The sequence below is a fragment of the Cryptotermes secundus genome, unplaced genomic scaffold (assembly GCF_002891405.2).
Source record: "Cryptotermes secundus unplaced genomic scaffold, Csec_1.0 scaffold183, whole genome shotgun sequence".
Classification (NCBI taxonomy): domain Eukaryota; kingdom Metazoa; phylum Arthropoda; class Insecta; order Blattodea; family Kalotermitidae; genus Cryptotermes; species Cryptotermes secundus.
Genome location: NW_019729899.1, coordinates 1,200,064 through 1,220,089, shown reverse-complemented (window position 1 = coordinate 1,220,089; position 20,026 = coordinate 1,200,064). Strand labels below are relative to the sequence as shown.

General features: G+C 41.7%; 1 protein-coding gene across 1 annotated transcript in view; it reads right to left on the bottom strand.

Annotated features, from left to right (window-relative positions):
- Window positions 1-9,453: 9,453 nt before the first annotated feature.
- Window positions 9,454-20,026, bottom strand: part of LOC111865730 (paired mesoderm homeobox protein 2B) — a 96,231-nt gene continuing 85,658 nt past the window's right edge. The window contains exons 3-4 of the mRNA XM_023853979.1: window positions 18,100-18,427; window positions 9,454-10,423 (exon numbers count right to left, since the gene is read on the bottom strand). Coding sequence (XP_023709747.1) covers window positions 10,068-10,423; window positions 18,100-18,427 — 684 coding nt within the window. The 3' untranslated portion in view covers window positions 9,454-10,067. The remainder of the gene's footprint in view (window positions 10,424-18,099; window positions 18,428-20,026) is intronic.

Sequence of the window (20,026 nt, the reverse complement as noted above, 5' to 3'; positions counted from 1 at the left end):
GGTTACACGGCTATCTCCCGCGTGTCATCAAGTCACGTGACCCCAACCCTTGATTTTCGGAATGAACATCCCTTCGAATTGTTTTCCTTGCCCTCATGTAGCAACCTTCTATAGGGAAACTACGTGATACAGCAAATGTTAGGCTCAAGTTCATAAGCGCAGGATGGATCTGCTGAAACGCGAGGGAAGAGATTGGGGAACTCGCCTGCCGCTCTTGCTCACAGTAAGAAATGCATCTTATGAAACGCAGATGATGTTTCTCCATCAATCTCAATCACTGGACCTCAAAAAAAGATTTGCATCTCATGAGGAAAGTTATGTGGTTGGGAGTTTTGACAAGCTGGGTTTTCAAGCGTTCCAGTTTTCTAAAGGAAGAGTCCAGTGATTGAGAATAGCTTTTTCTAAGGGGCCCAACTGAATATGTGTCTTCCTTCCTCACCTGAAGACGGAAACAGGTCCAGTTTCTAAACTTCATGTTTTCTATTTCCTAGAATCCCGGAAGATGGAAAAAGTCCAAAAGCCCAGTAATTCTGTGTGTTATCCACCATCGTCAGAACCCTTTAGAACCTACTAGAACTGTAATTATATCGCACTGAACGCAATCGGAAGGTGGTCTCCAGACCGCCTGTGGGGCCCACTCAGCCTCTTGCCCACTGGATACCGGAAGGGGGGCTAGTTTCCCGGGGATAAGGCGACTGGGGCATGAAGCCGACCACTCACCTCCATCCAGTGACAAGCTCAAGAATGGTGGAGCTATAATTCTACTCCCCTAAACGTCTTCATAATGTCATTAATCATTAATACAGGGACAACTTTACCTTCGCCTTTCCTATCATTGGAATTCTCTTGGAGAGAGAGACTGAGGAAACTCACTAAAAACCTCAGTTGTGTTTATTGATAAGTTGGCCCCAGATATGGGGTTCTTAAAATGTTGACCGTGAAGAATAATGTTTTCTGGGTTATAACGCCGTGTACTCTGTTATAATATTACTGACGTTTCGGAGTAACGTACTGCCTCTCCTCTCTTCCAATTTTTTAACGTAATTATGGCGACAGCTCCTTCCTCCGAAACTCCAGCAGACATTTACCAGGCTACAAGACGTCACAGCCCAGTATACTTCTTGCCTGCATTATTCTTAAAAAAAAACTGTATTTTCCACTATACAACGAACAGCTTCGCATAGCGGTAACGCTCGGTTTGAATCTGGGCCAGGAAGTCGTCAGGCTCTTCTGACTACGGTGTTTCGTGGTTTTCCTCTGTACCTCCTGCCAGGTGCCGGGATTCTACAGAGCGTTCAATCAAGGAGGAAACTTCGCAACACCGCTGACCGGGCCCAATATTCCTCACAGATTGCTGCTGTAACTGCAACTGTAACGGCGCGCGTTTATCAGCGCTAATGACTCATTCTCCTATCAGCAATTACAGCAGCAATCTGTGAGGAATATTGGGCCCGGTCAGCGGTGTTGCGAAGTTTCCTCCTTAACTGAACGCACTGTATTTAGGTCAAACCGCGACCGTTTCCTTCTAAACGCTTTTCAGCTCACCGTTCTTTACATAATCTTACTGACCGCGTCTCTAAATACCCCACAGGAAACTTCCCGCTATTTCAGCTTAGTCCATGGTATAAACAGGTTACAAGAGCTCAGTAGTGGGTAGATAAACTGGACGTCTCTTCGCGAAAGTTGTTACGTCGGTTACAAGGAAGAACTCGGAAGTTAGAGCTAAACTTACCCACCGACAAAGTTGGCGCAAGCTGTGAGCATCCAGTTTCTTCGTGATTGTCCCTAGTCCCTTCAAGAAAATTCCGGGCTGGTACCTTAAAATTAGGCCACAACTCATTCATTCTACATTGTTACCAATTACTTCATTTTTCACTACCAATCATTCGTTCAACGCTATATAATCTTCAGTTGAATCAATTAATGTATAAGGGATGGACCTTCTTGGCCCTTGCACCGCGACCACAGTGATCTGTTGTGCCTCCCCTTCTGATTATCCCCTGAACAATCCTGCACTTCGAATGAAGCCTAGGATTTTGTACGTGGGGCCGTCGAAATAGTCACTTGGTTCCATAAAATATTGACCCAAGTGGCGCAATCTTAAATAAACTAAGGCCTCGCATTCGCACAGGATATGTGTGGCTGTTTCGTTTCCTTCTTGGCACCTCTCACAAGAGGGATTGTTACTTAGTCCCAATTTGAAGATGTGTCCTTTGAGGTGACAGTGTCCTGTAAGTAGTCCTACCGCCCATCGTAGCTGGTTCCTGTTTAACTCCAACAGTTTAATCTTCAGTTACCAACTTCCCGATCACTAGATACACGATGATTAACTCGGAGGAGGCACAGAATTAATAATTACGCAATAATTTAGCGATGAAAATGGAACACGGCAACACTGTGGACTTCAAAACATTGGACCGACTCGCGCCATTTCTGCTCCTGCCGTGACGGACAGAGAGACGGAGGGAAACCCATTTATTCCTGCATCTACCGGGATATGTACAGTCCAATTGTCGTCTTCTTCGGTAAAATATTGAGTGATTTATAATCACATGAGCCAGGATCATTCACTCCGGATACTGACTGGGTTTCGAGCGGGAAGATAGAAGAAACATGGTTCAATGCCTAGTAGAGGCAAGAGATTTTTCTCTTCTCTAAAGCATCCAGACCTACTCTGGGACTCATCTATCCTCCTATCCAATGCCTATCGAAAGACTTTCCTCTGGGAGAAAGGCATCCGGACGTAAAACTGATCCTTCCTCTCCATCTAGAGCCCACGTTAAGAATGCTTGGAGCCCTATCTCTGCTTCTCCTTCCATTTCATGGCCCGGCGCCTAATTAAGAGCAGGGACAACTTCGAATTTTACAACAGCATTATAGCAAGTGTCACGTAACTTCGAACAAAGCCAAGAGCGCAAAGAGTAACCTTGAATGCGCAGAAGAAAAATTTCTGACAAGGGAGTGGGTTGCGGGAATGCGGGGAATGCGTGGCCTTGTTCGAAGTCACGTGACACTCTCTACACTACTGGAACTCTGTATAAGATAGACGATTACAATTCACTATGATGGAAACATACGAATTACGAACCGACGCTCTTACATTAATATCTGAACCACCAAATGAATTAGACCACCTAAGCAACAGACCAACCTGATGCATGACAGTAATTTAACCCCTTCATAGGGCAGTGGTAATAATTCAGGCCAGCTTGCTCTGTTTCCTGCTTTGCTTCGACCCTGATGACAGATGCACGTTTCTCTGTGACGTCAGGAAACGTCGTCACATTCGGAAGATAGTGACCTACTCTTCAAGATGCTGTGCTTTTTCCTGAGAGACAAGAACCGACTTTCGAAATAATATTCAGTTGAGCTCCGTAATTATAAAGGATCAATAGCTAAACGTACGTAGTTGGTTGAGGGGCTATGCTACAAGCCCGAAAGTCGCGGGTTCAAGTCCCGATGAGGCCATTGGTTTTTTTCAGTTGACCTAATCCTTCCAGCCGCACTACGACCCTGGGGTCGACTCAGCCTCTAACAGAAATGAGTACCAGGAATTAATTAAATAATTTTCCTGGGGAGTAAAGAGCGGCCGGCGCGTAAGGCTGACAACCTTACCGCCATCTTTGAGCCTATTGTCTAGGAAATATGGGACCCTCGTCTCACAACCCTATTTGCCTCTTACAGGGATAGATTTACTTATTTTTTAGTTTTACCACAGACTGTACGATAATTCAACTGGTTAGGAATAGGTTTCTGACGTCACGCGAGATTCATAGTAGACGAAATGCCACGGAAGAAAGTTCTTCTCCAGTTCTTTCGAGTTTCCCCTTTTAATAATCATTCCACCATATCTTCATACTAATCCATCACGACGCCTGAGACATGTGATTGCCCTCATCACGCAGCACATTATCACATCCGCGGGTTTAAATTCGGGGTACCTGGCTAGTTGCGGAGTAAGTATTGCTTGACATCACATGGACATATACCCAGCCTGTGTGCTCATATTATATTCAGACGTTCATATGCATCAGTAAATACCAGGTCCGGCACATACCTAAATGCTACTCTAGCAGATAAGAAATTGCGCCACCCTCTCGTCAATTAAAATTATCAGCTTTTGTAAAATTTCTTTGCAATTACTATCATAACATCTTCAGACACTGTGACGAAAACCGTCATTGGTGCAATTTTTTAAATTGTTTTATGAGATTGTTGCATTACAGGCAATTTTAATGTTACGATATGAACAAATGAGCAGCTGACATTAGAGAAAGAAAGAGAACTGTTTATGAAATATACCACCCCCGGCGTCTGCTTGTTTCGTGCTGTCCCTGCTAATTGCTTACTGTTCAGTAACTGCGTTCGGAATTCCACGGAAGAAATACAAAAATACTCGCGACAAAACAGCAAAGTTACTCTGCGAAAGAGGGTCAACAATTGGAGCCGTGTGTTGATTTGCACGTCCAGCTATGCGAAAATTGGCTAATCAGAATGAAGGTGTGTGGACTCACTGATTTATATCCAATTTTTACTAATTTACAGTGCAGCAGGGCTGCGTTCCAGTATAAATCCTGTTCATATACATATAAATAAAAATCCCCCGTAGACTACCTGTACGTGTTTGTGTAGATAATTGGGGGAGGAGGCGTAGGGGGGAAGGGGTGGGAGGTAACGCACGGTCCGTGTGGGAATTAGACTACTGGGAAATGGGGACGGGGGGGGTGAGTTTATACTGCTTTTTCTTTTTAATTGAAATAATGTACACAAGTACATTTCTCCCTAGATTAAATTTAAAAATTAAGTTGGTTTTCAATTCATAAACTTGAAAATTATATATCACTTGATAACGTGATATAATGTGGGGTTTTCCTTACGCCAATTATGTAATTGCTTACAATATCAAGATTAACTACAATACCAGTTGCAATTTCTGTAAAAGATTTAGGTTTTTGATCAAGTAATAGCATAGCAAAACACCGACGTCAAGTATGTAACTTGTTTTCTGTGGGATTATTATAATATAAACACATCAACTCTTCATTAACACGTTTACAGAATGACAAACTATTTTAAGTGCCAAGCGACTTACTTATTTCTAATATCAGGAAGTATGTAATTCAATACAGAACTAAGGAATTGAAATTATCAGGGAAAATTCGAATGATCCCATGTATCTACACATTGCTGCTTCATATTCGAGACCTCAAACCGTTTCACAATCGAATAAACTTGTCGAAGTATTATTCCTTGCGACCTCACGTAAATGAACTATAGAAACACGCATAAGCAGAAGCTGTTTGCATTGACAGAATTGTTTTTGTTCAGAATAGATTAATGCAGTCACTATGAATCCTCCGTAGGTTTCTGTCGCTGAGCAATACACACCACGTGACCGTAGCTGATCAGATGGAAGAACCAAATACGTATATAAATGAAGCCTTAGTTAATTCCCTACTTTTACGTGTTCTGAATTCTATTTTGATTAAAGTTATGTCAACATGAAATTAAACTTAGGATATTTCCACTGAACATAAATTCGTATGACATAAAATAAAAGGAAAGCGTAAAAGAAATATACACTTTCAAAGTTTTACAGAAAGAAGTGTTTCAATAAAATGGCCGAGATACTTACATGGCTTGAAAAGTACGCCCTGAAGTTTGTATGGGTAAGTCACAAGGGTTCTATGTATGACCCTTTTGTAACACGACAAATATCAATGCGATAGTCGAGTTCTTCCCAAATGCTTCTCAGCAGCAGCTACTGCGATGCGTGAAGGAGCATTTTGTCGTTTTCAATGAGGCTGTGTAATAACTGCAACCGGTAAGGCAACATTCGTAAACATTTACGCAAGACATTCCACACAGTCTAAACTTGCACGTGTTGTCGACTTTTTTGGGCAGCGCGTTTCACGAGCACGAGTCACTGTTTCCTCGGATACAGATGGCCTCCCAGGACTTTTCCCCTTGCACAGGCAACCAGTTTCATTAAATTTCTTGCTACAATCGTAGATTGATTGTCTTGTTGGTGGTTGTTTACCATACCGTGTTCTAAAACGACGCTGTACGACAGTAACAGAATTTGTTTTTGAAAGTTCAATCACGCGAAAAGCCTTCTCCACCTGGTTAGCGGCCATACTGCTCGACGTACATCAAGGAAGCTCATGTGATTCTGACGTCACGAAGACAGACGAAAAGCGGAGGTCGAAATTTTAACTCATAAAGCATTTAAACTGTCTATTTCCTTTAAGCTAACCCTGTATTAAAAAAAATCGTTATTGTTTTAAGGCATCTGAACTCTATATCTCTGAGGAAACCGGAAAATCTGCAGCAGAGTCGAAAATTATGCCTATGCATTAGATCATCAGTGTAAGTTCATCACATTACATGAAGCATTAATATACAGAGTTACTATAAATGATTCATTCCGTTTTAACACACTATATTTTCCAAAGTATTAAACATACAAAAATGATTGATATATGAAAAGAACTGCAAACTCACCAAGTATGTATCATGATACACCAGATGGCAGCATAAATGCAATGACTAACAAAATTGCGACGAAGCTGGAAAAGAGTTTATGTGTGTCGGAATATGCGAGATGTTCGTCTATTATTACAGTGCGGCGTGCATTCAGAGCAGGACAAAGGGACATACATATAACATTTTTAATTTGGTGAGTTTTCGGTTCTTTTCATATACAATCATATTTGTATGTGTAATGCTTTAGAAAATATAGTGTTTTGAAATTGAATGAACAATTTGTACTAAATCTGTACATATACAGAGTGTCCCAGGAGTTTGGTGCCATAATTCAGGAGCGTACTGAGGGTTCCCTATAGAATAACTCTGAAATAGGAACCCATGTCCGCAAACGTAAAATAGCAGCGCTAGGGCGGCATTTAAAATCATTTCGTTTAAACTTGGAGCCTCAATGTCGAACAGCATGCACAGGCATATTACGCCCTCGAAACGCTCGAAACTGTGCTCACTTCGGCTGATGGTTTTCTCGAGATAACTAGTGTTGTTTTGGTAACCGAAAGGAACGTGTGTCTACTAGACTGTTCTTTATTTACATTCACTCACTTCTGCAATGGCGGAAGGCTACACGTTCGCAGAGCTCAGAGACACGCGTTATCTCCATGGTGTGGTTGAAGAATGAAAGGATGCACCGAGAAGAATATTTGGAGTTAAATTTGTGATAGGAGGTGCAAAAAATTACATGATGAGGGGTTTCATAATTTTATATTTCACGAATACCTCCATTATTATGTACATTAAATCAGGAATTAAATAGGTGACTCTATAAGATGCATGCAGAGATCAGAAATACACAGAGAATTTTGGGCGGAAACCTCAGAGAAAGAGATCGCTCAGGAGACCTATAAGTAAATGGGACGATAAAGACGAACGAAAGGCGAAGGAGCGGACTGCGTTGAACTCACTCAGGAAGTCGTAAAATGGCGGGCTCTTCTGGACAGCAACGATTCAGCGAATTCCATAAAAAAAGGGGCTGGCAGATTTACTTTCCATTTGAATTTCGTTTTTCAAAGACGACTCCATACCATTCAATTTCTGTAAATGTGGGAAAAGTTCCTGAATGCGAGTACATCCAGACTTTTTGAATAACACTGTGAAAAGAAACAAAAGAACTTATTATATATCATAAAATTGACCGCCTCTGTGGTCTAGTGGTCAGAGTTCCTGGCTACAGATCCAGAGGTCCGGATTCGATTCCTGGCGCCACCAGATTTTTTTATTTTTTCTGAGAAGTAGTGGGTCTGGAACGGGGTCCACTCAGCGTCATGATGATATTTGAGGAGTCATTTCAAGGAAATAGCAGTTCCGGTCTAGAAAACCGCAATTAACGACCGTGGGGTCGCTCGGTCGGTATAGTTCGCTTGCGGACTAAAGCCACGGAGTCTGTTTGTTTTTGTTTTGTATATCATAAAATTATATGACGAAACGATGCATATTTTCTCACCACTTTTCGCGCTATACCAGAATACTGTTTTCCTGCTGTTCACCAATTTGTTCACTTGTTTCAGTCTGTTTCAATACAATTTTGTGTGCCGGCGAAATTCCAGATATGTCAAGAAGAATAAACTGAACATTACATTCCTGTGTTTTAAGTAAGTTCTTATGCGCACATCCATCCACATCATTGCAAAATATTTCTTCTGCATGAAATTTTATAAAATAATAAAGTCCTCAGGTTGAATTTTTGTAGGTGGTTTTGTCATTTTAGATAACAGAATAAGCAATCATTTTATTCCATTAAAATCTACAATTTATTTATTTATTTCGACAGATTTACAACAACAGACTGTAACTTATGAAATCTGATGACGACAAAGAAACATCTTTACATAATATGAAAGAAATTAAAGTATTATTTTTAAATTTCTCAATCCAATCACTCCATCCAAATTTATTTAGAATGATTTTCATTTTTCATTAGATACGAATAATTTAAAATTTACGCCTATTCTAAAGTAAAGAAGGGACGGTTGACGGTTATTGTTTCATTCCTTCGGCTAAATAAGGTTACTTCTAGTCGACAGAGTGGCGCCGATATACTGACGGAAACTCAGAGAGGGCCCACCTGTAACCGGGATGGAGAGGCAACCAAATCATCAACAAAGGAAAACAGTCTTACAAGAATGGTCACATTGTTGTCATATTTGGCCACAGAAACATTTATTAAATCGTCATGTGATGGCGTCCTGTCTGTGGCAACACTCTCAAATACTCACACTTTAAAAATAAAATAAAAATTTCATTATATTCTTCTGACACTAACAATAATTTAACGCTGATTATCACTGCAGTCCTTATCAAAATAACCATCTGGATTACCTTGTAGAAGAGATGTGGAGACAAAGGTGGACCCAGATGTACGCTACCTAAAAATAGGCACGCCTTATGATAAACACCCTGCAACTGCTAGTAATGTTTACGTATGAACTGATGAAACATAGCCATCCATAAGTTTACCCGGACACACACTAAACAGTGCTTTATAAGTAAGAAAACAAGGTATGACTCTTTAAAATATTTCGCAGATAATACAATGTCGTAACACGTGAGTAATTATTTACATCAGTAATTCTCTTGTTCTCTTGATTACCAGCTTCGCTGAGAAGCGTAGAGCTTGGCACTGATGGGGGTCTCTAAATGTCACTTATGTTTAGAGACAGAGCGATATACTGCAAAGAATAACACTGTATTTACGAAATGGAACGCATTTTCTGAAATACCCTATCCGCTATGGACCAACACATTCCATTCTTCAGCTTCCAACATGCTAAAATCGTACAAAAGTCACACGAGTCAATCACTATGGAAAAACAGTGCGTAGTTTAAGTTATTATATCTTTCAGAATATTTCCAATTACAAATAATATTGTCATGATTTATATAATTTTATTATTGTTCTGGTANAAGTGAAATTTCTTTATAATGAAATATTTGGGGCATGACCGTTGTATTTTAAATTCAGACCCCAAAAGAAAATAATTCTGAATGCATTCCGGCTGCACGTGGTGTCTAGTTCTCTCTCTCCTACCGCGGACCTAATAGGGAACTCTGAAAGTTATTATGAAATTTGATTCCGTATTCTTGCCATTACGTACAGTAACCAGGGCTGTGAAACTGATGGATGTTATTCGAATGCTGGTTCTCAATTCTCTCTCTATTAGCGGAGTACATATTCATTTCTAAATTTTAAAGTCATTGCTTTTTAAGTTTCAGCTGTTGCATCCGTTTATATTTGTAATGAAAGCAACCGTACTCCGGGCGGAGAAGGAGAATTTCTCTCGTTTTAATAAAAGGAACAGATGAGAGTTCTCACTTTCAAAATCCAGAATTTAAATAACGGAGTTACACACAAAATTCCGTGTTCTCCTACAGCTTACATACGAGGCTGTAGGGTTCTGACATCTTTTTGTGAGGAGAACGAGAGTTGGGAAACACTGTCCTTCTGTTCTGCTTCATCATGCACATTCTTCTGAAGCATGCACGCCCCATGGCGCCACACTAAGACGCCCCTAGATGGACAAATCTCAGAAAAGATGGTTCGCTGTGGCAGCGGAGTTGACGACTTTGTTGAGGCTGAGGGGGTCACTTGGGCCCCCCAAGAGATAGCTAGCAGGGCTGCCCCCCGCCGCTGCTGCTCCCAGAAGCGACGAGAAAGGAGAAGTGAGAGCCGCGTGGTGGTGATGGTGGTGGTGAGAGATGGCCGAGTTGCTGAGGCCGCCTCCACCCCCGCCGCCGTGGTGTTGGTGTTGGTGTTGCTGGGTGACGGTGAGCGACACCTTGTTGCTGACCGCCTGCTGCACCAGTAGAGGAGTGCCGCACGACTGCTGTGAGGACCACTTGTTGGCACCCCCCGCGGAACCGCTGTCTTCCACGAGCTTAGCTGCGAGAAAACATAGTAATTAGTCGCGTCTGAAGCCCAGCTGCTCTTAAAACCTTGCTTATGTGACCTTGTGGAAAGAAAGGATGTCTGATTTGCCCAGCAGCTTAGTGCTTAGCAGGGAATCCGTTGCCACACAGCCGGGACAGAAGGCACAATTTCGAACAGTTCCTCTGTTGTCACGGGAACGACTTTCTTTAGCGACTTGCTACCTGGCAACGACTCGTTCCCTGCTATTCGTTGTAACGGAACTGGTCTTTGTTAATTATCCTTGCCGCGGAAATATGATTACCGAGCCATTGTCCAGCAACGGATGTCTTCTCCGGCTCCACCATTCCGGCTTTCAGCCGTCATATCATGGTATTAACAGGATTTCTTCTGTTCTCTTCCACATGAGATATATTTCAAGCAAAATCAAGCACAAAAGCATTCTAACGTGCTCTACCAGTAATCATACTTCTGCAACACTACGCATGCGTGCTACGAATAAAAACGACAGAATCACTACATAGTATTTAATTATCTTAGTGAGTTGCCTCAGTAACTACTGTCTGTGGTTTTAGACATGGCCGCTTTCAGGAGAATGCGCAGTGCATTTGGTCGAGTCCATTAACTGTAGGGTGTGTATAGGTTAGTCATATGCCTCATTTAGAGTGTGCACAACGCAGCTACAATCACTGCCAAGCTACTTCTAGCCACAAGCCTCCTCATTTCCCTCACGCACAACCCAGAAGACAGGTCTGAAACCACGGCCGAAAATAAACTTACTTACAGGCTTTTCTTTAACTCGCTTAGTGGGAGGTGGAGTCCAACTGGGTTCACTCGGCACGGCGGCCACTGATTGGCCTATTGTAGCCTGCCCCGGGTGATTATGATGATGGAGAATTTGGTGGAATGAAGATTGGCAGGGGAAACCGAAGTACTCGGAGAAAACCTGCCCCAGCGCCACTTTGTCCACCACAAATCCCACTTGATCAGACCTGGGATCGAACCCGGGCCGCCGCGGTGGGAAGCCAGCGACTAACCGCTTGAGCTATGGTGCGGCCTTACTTACAGGCTTACGTGTAGGTATGGAATATCCGTATTTTCGAGTACTGCTACTACTGTCTAGGAAATATGGGAGCCTCGACGTCTCACAATCCTATGGGCCTCCACGGCCTGTTACAGGGACAGTTTTACTTCTTTTATCTTTTACTACAGCCATTGCAAGGTGTTCTGGCAGCTATAGCATTAGAACTGTGATCACCAGGGCCCGGATTTTGATGACATTTCATCTTTTTTTCCTTGTATCCTACGCGATGCTCTTATATATATAAATCTCGGATATGAGCTGCTGGTTAGAGAAATGTAAATTTTATACGTAATTTTTGTCATTTTTGACATTTTTAGGTTTAAGGTAATTTTTTTCATTTTGGGGGTAATTTTTTGGTAAATTTTTGGACTTTTAAGGATATTTCTTGTCATTTTTGGCTAATTTAGGGAATTTTTCTTCATATTTTTTCTGAAATGTGAATAACATGGGAGCGGAGTGTTCTTTCTTTTCTCCTTTAGGTCATTTTTCTGGATTTTTTCGGTCATTTTATAGGTCATTTATTTTAATATTTTCAGGTCATCAAAATCCGGGCCCTGGTGATTACAAACGTATTTTTGGAACACTTCTGCAGGAGACTGGAGTTATAGTGGACGATGTCAGTGACTGCTTGTCATTTATCACTCCTACCTTCTCTATTCAAGAACAAAACATGAAGTTGTCATGTTCAAAACAGAATTTTCAAGGAATTTCGAAGGTAGAAGACAATGGGAACGATACATACGGAAAAGCACCAATATAAAACTTTTCCAAGTCTCCAAGTTCTGTGTAGTGCCATTAATTCCTGTGTCGGACGGAAATCCAACAAAGTTGGATCCAGGAGAGTTTAATCTATCTCCGATGATTCCCCGAGGACTCGTTACGAGTTTTGTCGTTAAGGAAATATTTCAGCGAGAGACAAATGCAAGGCGAGGTGGGAAATAACGGGCTCTGTTACTTTTATGCCTGCAGAAAGAACAGTTTACGTGAGGCATTCTCTGTAGCTAAAAAGACAGAAGAGGAAACCCAAATACTGGGAGGTGCGGGGGGGATTACATTGAGGCTATGTCTGCCCCATTTATCACGCCCAGCTTTTTCTTTCTTCGTCTCAGAGGTAAAAACAAGAGAAAAGGGAAAGCATAAAAAAGTTTACAAAAACATGAGCCTCTCTTGTGACTCACGACCCTTAGCATTTTTAATTTTATATGTACGGAGGACTGCATGCTTCTACGGAGAATCCCCCCCCCCCATGGAACTGTGAGAGGAGACGGATACTCGATTAATCGTATCGAAGAAGTTACAAATGAAAGCTGTAGGCCTTAACATTATCTACCTTTTATTTTACGATTTGTACCAATTTTTCATCATATTACAATGATTAATTTTTAGAAAACCTGTAATGAAACAGAAGAAAGTCGGGGTAGCTCAGTCGGTATAGCGACTAGCTACAGGTTGGACGACCGAGGGGTCAGATTTCGAGTCCCGGTACGGACAAGAATTTTCTCTCTTCCTCGTCGTCCACACCGGTTCTGGGGTTCACCCAACTTCCTCTCCAGTGGGTATCGGGGAATCTTTCCCCGGGGTTAAAGCGGCGTGAAGCTGAGCACTCAGCTCCAGCAGTATCCCACCCCAACGGAGTGAGAACAAACATTGTCACCGTTCAGCGTGTTTGTGTAAGAGGCAGATGAAGGGCTGTTGCAAATCAAGATTAATCTGTCAGATTATCTGTGGCTTTCTGGAGCAAAACCATTAGATGTTCCCAGGCTGTAGGCCCATACTGTGGGTCTTTATGCTGATTACCACTTTTCCATGACCAAATTACACTTACGTGTCACATGACTGCAATAGCAGAATCAGACAGCTCTGGGAAACTGACATTTTGTCACAAACAGACGTCATACTGACAGCTGCACGTTTATATTTGTATATTGCTAATAATTATAAGTAAGGAATCTAATTGGTTCCGAAACGTCTGATGTAGATTAATACATGTATGTAATGTTACTAAAGTTATAGATAACTCGTAACTTGGTAAATGAAAAGAGATAATAGCGGAATTTTCGTTTTCGTCAGTTGATAACACTGGGAAATAAAAATAATTTGCATGTCTGTTATTATTGCAGATTAAATGCGCCAAAATTTATCAGAATAATACAAATTTTGAGATTCATTCTCGTCCGTTCTAACAATGACAGATTATTCAATACCTAATTCTCTTTGGGAGAGGGGGAATGTGTAACAGATACGGACAAGAAGGATATAAGGAGAAAAATTATGAAGGACAAGGTAAAGATAATTTAAGTTTCAAGGAAGACAGTTTTAGGAATGACAACTGAAATGCTCTGATTGGCTCTTGCGGCATTCGGGTGCAAAAGTGTAGGGCGTTTCTTGAATAGAGTTTCTTTCCAATCAGTAGATGAAAGTTATACTTTGGATAAACGACCTAAGCTAAGGAAAACAAGGAGATGCTTTATCGCCACTGCTTTTCAACTTTGCTTTAGAATATCCCGTTAGGAAAGTGCGGGAGAACCAGGTGGGACTGAAATTAAATGGGATACATCAGCTGCTGGCCTATGCCGATGATGTGAATCTACTGGGTGATAATATAGACACCATAGAGAAAAACACAGAAACTTTACTTGATGCTAGTAAGGAGGTTGGTCTAGAAGTAAACACGGAGAAAACGAAGTATATGTTTTCTGTCTCATCACCGAAATTCAGGGCAAAATCATGACATAAAAATTAGGTAACAGGAAGTTTTGAAAATGTGGTACATTTCAGATATTTTGGAACGACGATAACAAATCAAAATCTGATTCAAGCGGAAATGAATAGGAGACCGAATTCGAGTAATGCTTGCTACCATTCAGTCCAGGACATTGTCTTCTCGTCTGCTGTCCAAAAACATACAAATTAAAATATAAATAATTATAATTTTGCCAATGGTTTTGTAAGGGTTCGAAACTTTGTGTTTGATATTAAGGGAGGAACATAGACTGAGGGTGTTTGAGAACAGGGTGCTGAGGAGAATATTTGGACTGAAGAGAGATGAAGTGACAGGAGGTTGAAGAAAATCCCATAATGAGGAACGTTATAACTTGTACACTTCGCCAAGTATAATTAGAGTAATCAAGTCAAAGAGGTTGAGATGGACAGGGTATGTAGCACGAACGGAGAGACGAGGAGTGCATATATGATATTGGTGGGAAAGCAAGAAGGAAAGAGACCACTAGGAAGGACAAGAAGTAGGTGGGTGAATAATATTAAAACTGATTTTGACAGAGATAAGATGGGGTGGTATTGACTGGATTGATCTCCCATGTGCTAGGGACGAGTGGAGGGCTCTTGTGAACACTGTAATGAACCTTCCGGTTCCATAAAATGTTGGGAAGTTCTTGAGTAACTACGTGACTGGCGACTTCTCAGGAAGGGCTCAACTCCACGAAGTTAGTTAGTTAGTGATCCAGTCAAGCAGTTGGTCGGTTAGTCAGTATGCTGGACCGTCTGTCCGTCTCTCAGTAAGTCTCTCAGGCTCTCACTTGTCCAATGAGTCTGTCACGCGGTCAGTCAGTCTGTGAGTCACACGCTCAGGAAGGTAGTCATCCGCCCAATCAACCAGTCAGTCACCACTTCAACCAGCTCTACCGTCGCTCTCCCAACCAGGCAGTGAGTCACTGGCTCAAACTGCCAATCGGTCAATGCAGTTTCAATTCATTCCTTCAATTTACAGCACAGATTGTTTCACAATGTAAGGTTTAAGAAACGTCCGTCATTAGGGAGTGACTCCTTAAGAGGAATAGATGTCGTCGATAAAGTTTACCATGAGGGTGCAATCAGTGACGTCATATTATATCGACCAATGGGGTGAGGGAGGAGGTACGGAGTGTGTTCTCCCAACGAATCAAGTGACGGCGCCGGCTGCTAAGAGATTGGATCCTCGTTAACGGAGTCCCTGACGTCCCTCTGGTAAACGCACAATGCACACGCATTCTACACACTTTCTGCCCGTAGCCATCAAGGCAACTGCCAGCTTCACAGAACATGTGGACACCCTACGCGTGTGCGAACTTAAAGACTTCCAAATTAACGCCGGTCCATGTGCAAGTTGTGTCATACGGGATGCATAATCATATCCTTGCTGTCGCTCAATGGTACGCTATATTACTGAAATTAGGAAGACCCGAGCGCATGCGCGCCGTCAAGCTCGTTTCCAGGGGACAGCTAGACAATTTGCTTACAAACTTATGTTTAAGCCGTTTAAGGCCAGGACAGACAGGACAGAAAAATATTTTTAAAACATTTTAATATTTATTATTAATATCTGGTATATTTCCTTCGTTTTTTCATAGTCAAAGTTAAAGTCATGATGTGACTGACCGTCAGTCAGTCTGTCTTCATGTCGAGCCCCGGCTGAGGCTCATGACCAGATATTACTTTTTAAGTGAAAGTTACTGTCCTGTCCATGTGGGGCGCCCTCTCTAACGAGAGGTCGGGTCTGACATTTGTCAGTCATAGTCTACAGTATTAGTCCATTGTCACTATGTACACTTATTTACAATTTAATCTTAATATAATATATACAAGGCCTCTGTCAGCCCAGGCTCAGTACAGCAGATTATGCCTTATTTGNAACCATAATAAAAATATTATGTAAGAGGAAGGGAGCGTATGAATTGTAGAAGAACGACTGATGAGGCCTAAGCACTGATGTATTAACGTTCGGCCACACAGAGCGCTACGCTATGTTCGCTACGTACGCTACGTACGCTGTGTACACTCTGCGACGCAGCTAACATAGGGAACATAGCGTACGTAGCGTACGGAAGTCTGTGTGGCCAGTCACATTGACAATAAAGGGAGATATTTTTCTGTTCGTATAGCGAACATAGCGTACGTAGCGTGCGTCGCGCTATGTGTGGCCGAACCTTTATACTTTCTATGCCGGGCTTCGCCTTGTCCGATATTGCGACGTTTTTTCAGTTTTTTTTTCTAAAATCGAGATGCCGGGATAAACGTCTGGTTCGGTCTCTTCTCATGCCACTTCATTCGTTCTAAAGTCTTGGTACTATCTGCTCCTAGACTAACTAATTTACGTATCAGCATAGGCCTATATATATATAGGCCTCGTAAGTAACGTAAGGACTTGGACCACTGAAGCCCTAGGATACAATACAGAACTCTTATATAAAGAAATAAATATAAATTAAATAAACCGAACATTGAATTTTTAATTTGTTGAATGCAGCACGACTTCGTACAGATCGTGTCTGATAGCAGTGACGGATAAAGCGGAAAAGCAGACGAAAAAAGTTTGGATAATCACGACTCTACCGTAATCATTTCTGTTTATAATTTACTATAAGAACATCAGTTTTGTAGGAATGAACTTGTCTCCTTCAACAAAGTTTTATGTACACCACGCGGCTACAGGCAACAATGAGAAATCGAATGAACATTACAAACCTGACAACTAGAAAGAAGTACACTCCATCCCTCCACAATTTTCCTTGATATGCCGTATTTCATATAGGCACTATATTGTCAGACTATCGATATATCTTTTCTCTTCACGCTCTTTGCATTCTTTTTTTGAGAAATCTGAAGGATGAGCCTGGATGTTTGACATCCATATGGGAAGCTTCAAGATTTCCACTGGACCTCGTCCATCTTTTTTACAGTAGCATCCCTTCTGCTGCACGACTGTGACAGTCAGTCAGTCAGTCAGTCAGTCAGTCAGCCCCTAGACATCAACCCCCGAGATCATCCACCCTCTTGTAGCTCCTGCTTGAACGCTATATATCTCGGCATCACAGAGGCACCCTTAACAGCAGAAACTCTGACGTTTAATCTAGAAAATTGCTTGGCACTGCTCGTGTATTTCCATTACTGTCAACTCTTTAGGTCTCTGTGCCGGCGCACTGACTCACTGTACCACAATCCATGAGTCGCGGGCCTCCAGTGGCGTTTTTATGCTTTCAGTTTCTCAGCAACTTGCGCAGTGCAGAACTTCTCGTAATTAAGATGAAAAAAAAACTGACTTCCCAGGAAGAACAATGCAGTCTTGTGTTCGGGACGCGTCCTGAAGAGTTTTATCTTTTGAAATATAAAGTCATGCTGCACTTTAAAGTCAATTGACGTTTCGGAGAAGCATAGATGCCTTCTGAGGACCTCATAACCTGTAAGAATCTCGGCTGGATTTATATGCACAAAATTTTCCTGATTTCCTTTGTATCTCCTGCCGAAGAGTGGGATAATGTTGTATTTTAGCGTCCTGTTGCACTGATTCACGTCACTGCATGTTTCGGCATCACTGTGCCATCTTCAGGTGTGTTATTTACGTTAAACTATTCGAAGTGAAGAATAAGGTGAAAAAGTGTATACACTGTAAGACGGTTAGCATAAACCATGAACATGAATCAGTGTAACAGGACGCTAAAATATAACAACCTTATAAATTCATTCACTTTTAAAATCTAAAGATTAATGTGGACATTTTTACAGCCCGCAATAAGAAGAGGCACTTCTTGTCAAAGCTTTGTCTATACGAAAAATGAAGGGAGAAAGTGAAGAATTCATCAGTGAAAGTCACTACATGGGAAACTGCACTTACCGTTACCGTTCATGGGCTTCACATCATTACTGTTGGAAGAGACACTGCTTGGGGTTGTAGACACTGTAGCAGTGGGGGTGCCGGGTTTGACATCCTTGTTGCTGCCGGCGCCGCCCCCGGGATTTCCCGATACCGCTGAACCTCCTCCGGCCTGCTTCGCACTCCCTGATTCATTCTTTACAACCTGCTGTTGACCGCCTCCCGTCACACCGTCTCCGGCGGCAGAGCTCCCCCCACTACTGCCACCAGTTGAAGACGACTGGGACGCCTTCTGCTGGGCTAATCTTTCCTGTTTACGAAACTTGGCACGCCGGTTTTGGAACCAAACCTGCAACATAATGTGAGAGGTTTACAGGTGCCTTCAAACCGTCATCTTTATACGTAACCAGCGCTGCACATAAACTGCAGGCTTACATCGTCAGCTGCAGGTTACGAAATATTCGGTAATCAACGGAGCTCTACTACTTAAGCACTATCTTCACACATATATAGATATACTTCTTTGTTAAAAGCACAAAGATATCTTATTTAATTAGTGATTCCATTAAATTAAATCAAATTATTAAAAATTTACTGGGGTTTTGGACTTTTTCCATCGTCCAGAATTTTAGGTAATATAGGACACGACGTTTCGGAAACTGTTTTCGTCTTCAGATGAGAAAGGAAGACATCTATTCAGTTGGGTCCCTTAGAAAGAGCTAATCTCAATCACTGGACTCATTCAATGCACTGGTCCAGTGATTGAGATTAGCTCTTTGTAAGCGACCCAACTGAGTAGGTGCCTTCCTTTCTCACCTGAAGACGGAAACAGATCCAATCGCTATTTCACAGTTCACTAGAACACACAGTCTAGTGGTATCAGTTTGTTATTAGAAGTTTCCTGGTAACTGCTCCAACAATTGGTATTCCTCTGCTTCCGGCTCAAGCCCTCTCTTCACCGATTCCCGTATAGAAGTGATTGCACTGACCTTGTCCTTTGCTTATAACATCTATGCAAGGACCATATAGAAAACACAGGTCTTTCATTGTTGTAGTCCAACTGTTGCATTATTAAGAATGTGCTGTTTAGCAACGGGAACGAGAAACGTTCCCGGTATATCCGTCCATTTTGTGGTCATTGCACAGCAACGGCTCTACACGCTACAATATTTTGTTATGCTCATGTTGGGTAATTATTCTATTCCTTGTGTTTATGTTGTAGAAAAAGGTGGCTGTTCACTGTATCCTCCATGAAATCTGCGTTCACTGGACTGTGGTCTAAACCAGTGGTTCTCAACCTTTTTTTGCTCGTGGCCCACTTCTGACTTTCATTCAGTTCTGTGGCCCCCCCACCCATCATATTGTTTAATTATAACAAATGTAATATTGATTATACATATGTACTTTATCAACTGTACTTTTATTTATAACAATTATTATTTGTTTATAGCATAAGGAATATTGATAATAAGAAAGGGGGTTATTAACAAAAACCTTTATTTATAATAGAATTTTTACTTATATAATGTTCTGTTTATTTACAGTATATAATTATGCTCCTGACAAAAAATATTACAATAATATTAGTGTCCCTTAGGTTTAGTGAGATCCTTGTGGCTGATGAGAAGAAGCAGGTTTTTGTATAATTCGTTAGGGCTCTACCCGCTCTGAGAAGGCACGTACCTGTTTACCGGTACTTGGAATTCCCAGATCTAAGATTGTGGTTTAAGTACAATAGGTTCTGTCCCTTCTAAGTAAGGTACACAAAAAACAAGGATATTGAGTTATTGTGTTATTATATGTACTGACCATTTGGCATTTTTATTTCTTTTTATATTATTAATAATTGTATTTTAGGAGTGAAAATTTTGTGACCCACTTAACAGTTTCCATGGCCCTCCATTTTTCCAAATTTTGTCTGCGCCCCCACAGAAATACGGCTTGGCCC